This window comes from Echinops telfairi, unplaced genomic scaffold (genome assembly GCF_000313985.2).
Source record: "Echinops telfairi isolate 266 unplaced genomic scaffold, ASM31398v2 ScPeMD7_2010;HRSCAF=2546, whole genome shotgun sequence".
Lineage (NCBI taxonomy): Eukaryota > Metazoa > Chordata > Mammalia > Afrosoricida > Tenrecidae > Echinops > Echinops telfairi.
The window spans coordinates 15410677-15420484 of NW_022105908.1; the positions used below are offsets into that span (position 1 = coordinate 15410677).

Genomic DNA, 9808 nt, shown 5'->3' on the forward strand with positions numbered 1-9808 from the left:
GGGGGCGGGACACAGTAGGCTGTTGCAGGCATGTCTGGAGCAGTCTCACCCTCTGTCCAGACTGCTGCCCCCAGCCTCCGGAAGGGAGTGGACCCTCCTACCTGCGATGGTGTACAGGGCAGTGACGATGAGCATGATGGTGGTAGACAGGTAGAAGTTCCAGCCCAGGCAGATGTGCACGAAGAGAGCTCCTGCGTACAGGTCGATCTGGGGAGGCAAACGTCCCTTGCAGGGCATGGTGCTGCGGGGAGCCAGCTGACTCCTTGTCTTAGTACCACAAGCAGCCACACGGGCCCGGGCATGGTGGGGAGATAGCACCTGCCCACCTCACAGGGCTGTTGTGAGGACTGGGGAGATGCTGGCAGAGCCCCTGTGCCAGGTTCCAGTGTACAGCCATCCCTGTCATGAATAAATTCTGGCGTGGTCCTGCCCACCAGGGAGCTGTGTGTGATTGCACCTGGCCCCTCACTTGGGTTCCCAGTGGGGAGGTCAGAGGGGCTTCTTGGGGTGGGGGCAGGAGTTCTGGAGACAGACATGCTGTTGCTTCCTCCTGTATCCCCCCAGAAACACAGGCAACGGTGTGCAGCATGGCTGGGACAGAAGCCACCTGTGGCTCAGACTGTAGCTGAGCCCAGGTCAGAATGGAACTCAGTCCTGGCCATCCCAGAACCTGAAGCATCCTAAGGACAGGTGCAGTAGCCCTGCATGCGCCCACTTCAGCATTGCATTGCAACGTGCAACTTCAGCATTGCAAGGGGCATCCCAAACCATAATTAGACCCCAGGTAGGGGCTCGGGTAGGTCCCAGGCTCCACCCTATCCTACCCTACCTTTCTCAGGTTTCCAAACCTGCCCCCTGTGATGGGAACACATAGTGACCCAATGGGACAGGGTACGACTGCCCCATGAGTTTCCAAGACTGTTCACTCTTGACTAGAGAGCCCGTCTTCCTCCACAGAGAAGCTGGTGGTTTCCGACTGCTGGCCTTGCAGGTGGCAGTCACCCATTAACACTGCTTCCCCAGGCCTCCGGGGAAGGGGAAGGGCCTGGAGCTACTGCCTCTGGCCAGGAGGTGCCTGGGGAGGGTGGAGCATTGCTGTGGGGAAGCTGAGCTCCCAGGCAGCAACCATACACACAGCCAGCCTCCCCAGACTGCGGACAAGGCATCAGACCAGTTCTGCCCAGAGCCCAGCTGTGGGCCTTGGCTTCCCCCAGCCCCAAGTTGAGTGGGACCTAGAGGCGACCCCACAGCCATATATACAGTACAATATTTGAAGTCCGTCCTCACCACTACCTGGGAAGGATCTCAGGCAGGTTGATGAGCTTCAGGAGGATGCTGGGGCCCCTGGCTTTTCCAGGGAGAGAGAGACAGATCGAATGTGTGTGCATTGGGCTGGGATGAGACCATTGGCATTGAACATGGAAAGTAAGGACACGTGGATGCCCCCACATTTGAGCTGGTCCCAGTGGAGGGCACTGAGGCCCAGGGAGGGGAAGGGACTTCTCCGAAGTCAGCCTGAGAGGTGTTCGACCTTGGCCTTTCCTCTGTCCTGGGCCTCCAGTCTCTGGCTGTCCCCAGTGCCCCGCCAGCTCAGCCTCCCCGCTTCCCTAAGAGCTGGCTCATCTTCCTTTCCACCCGGGACAGTCGGCTCGAAGCACGGGCAGGAGTTCCCCAGGCAGCAGGGACCACTCTCGGAGCCCTGTACCAAGACCTGCAAATGTCGGCTGCTTCCACTGGGGACACTGGCCATACTCAATCTCAAGCCACCGCCTTGTCCAACCTGACCCCTCCCACAGCCATGTTCTCTGTGCTGTGGGCCCCAGCTAAGAAGATCCTTGTCTGCCTGCGGCCCTCCTCGGCCATCCCCAGCCTGGGAGCAGGCCACTGGACTCCTCAGGCCTCAGGCCCTTTTCTGTAGAGTGGAGAGTGTACAGTGGCCTCCTCCTTGGGGAGCATCCCGAGGTCTGTGACCCCCGGCTACCCCTCCATCCCTCCAGTTAATCATTCCAGGGCCCCCCCAGGTGTGCGGGGAACTCCCTCCCCCAGGCCTCTCTGGCAGAGCTATGGAGTCTGGCCCGTCTCTTTCATCGTGCAAACCTGCAGCTGGGAGGCCAAGAGAGACCAAAGGGACCTGCCCACGGTGGCAGCACTGCAGGTTCAAAATCGGCAGGAACCCGACTCCCCAAGGCAGGCCCTCTCCAGTACCCAGAGTCTGTGCAAACTGCCTGTGTAGCCCCAGCATGTACCTTCCCCCTCCCCCCTGTCCCCCCCCAGCTCTGAGGCTGCCGATGCTACCCTTGCAGGAATGTCCAGAGTCTGGCCTCCCCTCCCCTTCACCCTCCCACTGCAGGCCTGCCTGCTCACACCTCCTTGTCTGTGCCCAGGCCAGGCCTCCACCACAGTAGCCTCTGTGAACCACTCAGATGCCCCGTTGCTCCTGAGTACAGCAAACGGCCGACTGCCAGCTGGGAGTGCACCATCCCTGCTCCCGTCCTGGAGACCTCCTGGGGGCTGAGCTGTTTTCAGGGCACAGAGATGGACGCGTGGGTCTGCGGGGTGAGGCCCAGTGCAGCCAGCCCGGCCTCGGCCTCATGTAAAGGTCCTGAGGGGTGCCTTCCGGCCAAGGGCACCGAGAGAGTGACTCCATGTACCTCCTGTTCCCCCCGGCAGGCAGCCCACCCACCTGAGCCAGGACCTTGAGTGCTCCCTGCTGATGCCCAGCCCATATTGACCACTGCCACACCCCAGCCCCCTGTTCCTGTCGTCATGGTGACAAAGGAACTGTACCCACACGCCCATGTCCAACCACCCCACCACCACCACGGAGGACCCCTCTCCAGTGTTCTCTCCCCACCTCCGGGCTCTGAGTTTCTGCCGTGTGGGCTGTGCCGGGGCCTGCCTTCCCCCAGTCCCTCAGGGTCCTTGGGCCCTGGACCTCCCAGCTCTGTCCTGTCTCGGGGTCTCGCCTGAGCCCTCCCTCCACCTGGGAGGCTGCACTCCTCTGGGCTCGTGCCCAGCATGCTCTCTCAGGCCGGTTTCTGTTGAGTCCACCCAGGCCGAGGCCAGTACAGGACAGCTCCCCAGGCTTCCAAAGGCTGGGCTTGGGATCCACAGCTCCACTGGGTGCGTCCAGCCCCCGGCCTTGCTGGTGGACTGGGTGCTCCTGCCAGGATCGCTGTTCTCTGACCGGGGGAAGCCTGTCTGTCCTCGCTTGAGTCTCTCTGTCCGCACGTTGATCGCTTCCTTTTCATCAGAAGCCCTCCAATTATTCATCATGGTTCCCGTGCATCCTGCCTATCTGGTCGGAAAGCCATCAAGGAATGCCCACTGGCTGCCGAGGGCGGATCTGCCTGGCACACAGTGAAAAGTGAAAAGAAAAAGACTCACTGCCATCGAGTCGATGCCAAACTATGGGACAGGGTACACCCGCCCCCTGCGAGTTTCCAAGACTGTAAGTGATTACGGGACTGGAAAGCCCTGCCTTTCTCTTGAGGAGCAGCTAGTGGTTTTACACTGCAGACCACACGGAGCACAGCCCGACCCATAACCACCATGCTGCCAGGACACCCATTGAACAAGTGCTCACAAATGTTAGGGGCCAGCGCACTGGGGCGGGCAGGCCACACCCGTCACGCCAGCCCTGGCTGCTTCTGCGCCAGTGGTAGATGAGTTGCCCAAGAAACTCACAGAGCTGAAGCCTTTTGCCCTCTGACCCTTTGAAAACACGTTCACTGACTCCTGACCTGTACCATCTTGCTCATCTCACAAGGTGTGGTGTCCTGGTTACATGCTGGGCTGCCAACTGCAAGTTCAGCCACTCCTCAGGAGACAGACAGGCTTTCTACTCTTGTCTCCACAAGTCGGCATTGACCCGATGGCAGTGAGGGTTTTTTTTTGTTGCTGTTGTCCTTTTCGATGAATACCTCCTGGGGCTGCTAGGTGCCACACAGGACGCTTCGGTGACAAAACAGGAAAATAAGAGATGGTGGATGAGCTGAGTGGACGGTGGGCTGAGCGACCGCAGGCATGAGAGCTACAGGGAGGGGCAGGCAGAGGATGGGGCGGCTGGACGCTGCATGAACCGTGGGGCATGAACTGTGGGAAGCAGAAGGAGAGCAAGTCACGCGAACGGAGATGGGCGGACAGTCCGTGTGCTGGGCAGAGTGATTGGGAGCCTGCTAGGCTGGAGGAGCCATTGTTGAGGAGAAGTGAGTTGGAAGAGCCGAGCCAAGTGGATGCTCAGACACGGGCACAGTAGGTGCAAAAGGCCCGGGATCGGTCAGACACTGCGGTGTCAGGATGTCTAGAGCAGCACGGGCCACGGGGAGAAAGGAGAGGTCAGTGACCCCCAGATCATGTGGATGTTGGGGGCTACGGCAAGTGGAGTTGAAGCTCTGGCAAGGGATTCTCATTTCCCACAACTGGTCTGGCCCAGAAGCTGGGCTTTGGTTACCCATATAAGCTGGGTAGTGGTTGAGGTCAATGGCAACAGGCAGGCAGGACCCTGCGATCTCTCCCTGCATACAATGCAGGATAGAGCCAGAGTACGTGCAGACATGGGGGTGGGGAGGGCTCTTCCGGGGCTCAGCCTGGGTCAGGTCAGGGCCTCTGGGGCCCGCGGGTGCACACAATTCAAACAGCTTCACCCCAGAGCCACAGCAAAGAAGCCTGGCCTTCCCAGCCCTCCCCAACCCAAGCCACCAATTAGCATTCCTTGCGTTGACCCTCCGCTTCATCCCAGCAGCCTTCAGCGTTCTGAAGCACTGGTCCAGAGGCCCATGGCTGCGCCTCATTTTACAGCTGGGTAAACTGAGTCATCCTCATCACAAACCTCGCTGCCGGCCAGAGTAGTGTTTGGAACCCAGCATTCTGAGCCCAGCGCAGCCCGGTTCCAGCCTGGGCTCTGGGCGTGGAGGCCGCGGGAGGCCTAGGTTCTAACTGTGACCTCTGCCTGCTTCTCCGTGAGACCTGGGGCCAGGGACGCCCCTGCCAGCCCCTAAAGCTTCACCTGTAAGCTGGGGGTCGCCACACCAGAGCACCCCCCGGACTCAGTTCCTCACCACAGTCAGCAGTTCAAAACCACCAGCCGCTCCAAGGGTCACAGACAGGACTTTTGAGTCCCATAATGGGGACCCACGGGGCAGTTCCACCCTGTCCTAAAGGGTGGCAGGGAGTCAGGTTTGATTTTTCTGCCAGGCTGGAGGTCTGGCTCCGCCTACCCACCTATGGTGTGACAGAGAAACTGCCACAGAGTTTAGATCGATGGTGAAGTGGGGGGTAGAAGAGCCCCCCTTGTGTCCACCACCCTGCCCAGTTTCCCTCAGCTGGACAGCAGGGGCCTCCTCCCGGGCCTCCCTTCTCTCACTTCTCTCCCCTTCAGCCCATCCTCTGGGAAGTGCCAGAGAGCCTGTCCGAACTGACCAAATTGCCAAGACCCCATCATGCCCCTTGGAGGAAGGGCCCTGGTCTGGCGTTTCGGCCCCTTTCCTCCAGAAGTTGTCAGCGCCATTGCTCACCGTGGCCTCTCCACCAGGGCTTGGAACCAGCACCCAGAGCGTGGGCGCACGTGCACACACACACACGCGCGTGCACGCAGGCCTGTTTTCTGCGACTGCTGAGACATGGCCCCTGGTTGGCCACTGTCGCCTTCGCTCCCTGCTACTCACTTCCTGCTTCTCCTCACACTTTCATTTCTGATGCTCAGAGGCGTTTCCCACGGACCCCTGGAGTCTGGGCCTCCTGACCACCAACCACCCTGGACGGATTGTCCTTTCCCGACGATGACCTCCTATCCTGTCCCCGGCCCTCTCTCTTTGGTGTTTCCTATCCTGCTCCATCAGGGACCTCTTTCAATCCTTAGAATCCCGCTCAGGTGTTGCCCCAACAAACCCCATCTCTTCTGACAGCTGGTGGTCTTCTGCTTACACGCCAGTCTCCGCCCCAGGACTCTCCTGGTAGGCAGGAATCAGGCTTATTCTGTATCCCTGGCTCCCGTTGAAGTGGCTGGGAAATGTGTGTGTTGGGGGCAGTGGGAGGGGGGGGGCAGGAGTGTATGAGATTGAATGGAAACGGATTCAGTTCTGATATTTGACCTCAAAGGCAGTCCAGAACAGGGCTGATCCAGACCCTGCAGAGCGTCGCTCTTAAAAGACAAAGAAAGCCGTCGTGGTGCTTGGAGAAGTCCGGGGAGGCAATGTGTGTTTTCTCCCCTGCAGCCTGCCCAGTGGGGTCCTAGAGCCGCTCTGTCAGTACACGAGGTTCCATTGTGTCCCTGCCACCCGCTTCAGGGCCTTGATCCCATGGCCCCACAGTTAATCTGACTGCCCCAAAGGCCTTTTCCACCATCGCCTCACATCCCAAGTAGATCAGTGACAGCCCTGGAACTAAACGGCCTGGGCGTGACCCCACCACTGGGGAGAGAGGCATCGGAAGTCACGTCCACTCCCCAGTCCTCAGAGAAGCCAGGAGAGCACAGACCCTGCCGTGCCTCCCCGCAGCAAGAAAACTGGACACAGGAAGGGGACACGCCTGTCTGGGCCACTCAACCACAATTAGGCAGACTCGGTCTGATGTCAAAGCTTTACGGAGACGTCTGGAAACAAGATGGGCCAGCAAGATCTGAAAGCACCTCAGGGCCACCAGGTCAGGACTGGGAAGTGGAAGGCCTGGCTGACCACGCCACTGGGAGGCATTGGTCAAGTCACTGCCCCTTCCTGGCCTTAGTTTCCCTGGCTGAAGGATGAGGTCTCAGGAGGAGACCAGCCCACCCTTAGCCCCTTCTGACTCTGACATTCCCCTGTGTTTCTGCTCTTAATTTTCACAAATTAGGATCAGGTCTAGACTCACAAATGTGAAAGTTGCCTGGAGGGGTGCCCACTGGAATGGCTCCCAAGGCCAGGATGCTGTCCCCAGAGGTCAGTTTATGGGATGGAGCCGATCAGCATAGGAGCAGGCGAGAAGCCAGAGCAGCTGAACTGGCAGAAAAAGCACAGCTTCTAGTGCCCCCTGGCGGGCACTCGGCTTCCCTCGGTGCAGCCTTGAGGTGCCAGGGACCTGCCCCTGGGGAGAGCCCTTCCAGGACCCTTGCTCCTGGACCCCTGCTCAGTGCCCCAAGCCTTGTGGGCTACAGACCCAACATGCAGCTTGTGGTGTGGCTGGGTCTGCTCTCTGTCCCAGGCTTGCAGTATGACCTTGATCATGACACCATCCCTTCCGGGGCCTCAGTTTCCTCAGCTTCAAACAGATCAGGCACGTTTGTGGTGGGGGCGTGCCCAAATTGGGACCATTTCCAGATGGCTCTGCTGTGTGAGGGTCGGGCAGCTCACCGATATCTTGGTGAAGACGGACAGCAGCAGGGACAAGACAGACAGGTACATGCGTATCCTCTGGCCTCCGTAACGCTTCTGCATGTACTCGGGCATGGTGACAATCTGGAGGGAGGCACAGGGGTTGAGGGCACCCACACGCCACACCCAGGCCCGACTGCTCACTGCCGCCCAGCACTGGTCTGAATCCCAGGCTGAGGGCCCACCGAATCCTGAAAGGGCCGGGGCAGGAACACTGGTGGGGCCGTGGGCGAAGGAGGGGAACCCCAGGTGAGAGGGAAGGCCTGAGAAGAAGGCCGTAGGCTGCAGAGCAGGGAGATGCTGAGCCTTAGGACCTGGACGCCGCAGGTCTGAGTGGCTGCTGCACGGGGCGAGGGAGTCAAGGATGGCGCCCCTAGGTGTTCAGTCTGTAATCTGGGGGTGGGCAGGTGCTGGAGCTGCCAACAAGGCCCCTGGGTCAAGGCCTCCCATGGGGCGGGGGGGCTGGGATGTGAGGAATGTTAGTTGGAGAAGGAACACCCTCAGTCCTGGAAGTTCACCAGGGGGAGAGAGGGTTATGTCCCCCAAAGGACAGGCTGAGGCCCTACCCCTCAACCTGCTGCGTGCGAATGTGGCCTTGTTTAGAAAGAGGGTCTTAGGAGATGTGCTCAATCAATGGGAGGTCAAGGCCGAGTGTGTGCTTTTACAAGAGGAGAGACAGAGGGACACGCACACAAGGAAGACCGCCGTGTGATGGCAGAGGCAGAGATTGGAGTGGTGCGGCCACGAGCTACGGAAGCCTGGGGAGGAAGTCCGGAGAAGACGAGGAAGGGTTTCGCCCTGGAGCTGCATTGACTCTGCTGATACTTGCCTTGTGGGCGTCCAGCCTCAAGAATGGTGAGACTACAGTTCGCTGTTGCTTGAAGCTACTCGGTTTGGTTTGATGAGTACAGGAAATGAAGACCACTACCCCTAACTTGGGTAAAGGCCCAGCCAGAACGCTCCTTGTAGCCCCACCCAGGGCCCACACCCCAGCTGGAGGTCAAAGGGCACCCTGAACCCCAGAGCAGACTCACCTCTGAAGAAATGTAGATAGGCACAAACACCCAGGCCAGGGCCAGCAGCACATACGTGGCCTGAAAGGTTGGGGGGGTGGGGGAGGATGGAGGAGGAGAGACAGGACGGAGACAGGGATAAGACAGCAGGCAGCAGTGTCCAGCTAGCCCTGCTGTAGACCAGAGGGCAGGGGACATAGTTGGACATGGCCGAGACTCCCCATCTGGAGACCTGGACCAGGTCCAACTATTCCCTCCGGCTCAGCTATCTCTACTGTCCCCAGGAACCAAGCTGCAAACACTGGATTGTGACTGACACAAGCTGCACCGCTCCTCGGTCACTGAGCCCCATCTCCCAGCCTGACTGTCTCCCCAAGAGCCTTACATTCCACTCGAAGCCTGCCACGGCCAAGCCTCCAGCTGCACCTGAGCCTGCCAGTCCGATGAAGAGGCCGGACCCCTCGCTGCTGGCAAAGAGGGAGGCTCCGATCTGGAAGAGCAAGAGGGAACCAGGGGCAGCGACCAGTCCCTGCTGACCTGACCGCACATTGCAACTGTCCACAGAGCCCGCAGGAGAGATGCCTGGGACCCAGGGAGTCAGTGTGCCCATGACGGGCCCCTCAGTTAGGGAAGAACACAAGGAGACCGCCACCCCCAAACCCCCTCCCTTTATACGATGTTCAGCACATCCCTTGCACCCCAAGTTCAAATCCAAGGGCAGACCCTCAGCAAGTGCTAGCTGACTTGGAGATCTGACCCTGCCTGCCAGACAGAGGAGAGGGGCAGGAGCCAGGGACACTTACCGGCCACCACGTCATGTCCCGGCCTGCCAGGAAGTAGCCTCTCACTGTGTTCCTGCTGGCCCGGCATGAGGACTGCAAGGACAGAGAGGGAAGGTGGGGCTCACGCATCGCTGGTGAGGATGTCAAATGGTGCTTTAGATCACACTCCCTTCCACCGCCATCCCTGTGCCAGACCCCTCTGATCTGCTTGGTCTCTGGATGTGCCTGGGCTCGATGCTTCCTGCGAATGCTGCCGTACTAGGTGGTCTTCTGTGACTGCCGTGTTTCCCCGAGCATGTTTTCAAGGTTCATTCATGCTGTGGCACCTATCAGGACTTCATTTCCCTTTGTGAATGCTATTCCACTGTAGGACTAGCCCGAGTTTTGTTTATTCCTCCCTCCGTTGATAGACACGTGGGTTGTTTCCCTCCTGTGGTTTTGTGAGCAGTGCTGCGATGGACATTGGTGCACAGGTTTCTGTCGGAGTCTCCACTTTCTAGTCTTTGAAGTGTCAAGTACATGTTTGATCTTGGTGGGTTCCCACAGTAGTGGGTGGCAGAAGTGGGATTCATGCCAAGGCGGGCCCCACACTGTCCTCTGGCTCCTTCAACAATAATCCCCGAGAGGGAGGAGATGAGCCAGTCAGGGTGCGATGTAACAATGATGA

General features: G+C 59.3%; 1 protein-coding gene across 4 annotated transcripts in view; it reads right to left on the reverse strand.

Annotated features, from left to right (window-relative positions):
• The window catches only part of SLC5A10 (solute carrier family 5 member 10), a 62016-nt gene that overhangs the window by 44249 nt on the left and 7959 nt on the right, over positions 1-9808 (reverse strand). For all 4 annotated transcript variants that reach the window (XM_045293331.1, XM_013007323.3, XM_004712970.2 and 1 more), the window contains exons 2-6: positions 9163-9234; positions 8745-8849; positions 8381-8440; positions 7326-7430; positions 102-207 (exon numbers count right to left, since the gene is read on the reverse strand). In XM_045293331.1, the coding sequence (XP_045149266.1) occupies positions 102-207; positions 7326-7430; positions 8381-8440; positions 8745-8849; positions 9163-9234 (448 nt within the window). The remainder of the gene's footprint in view (positions 1-101; positions 208-7325; positions 7431-8380; positions 8441-8744; positions 8850-9162; positions 9235-9808) is intronic.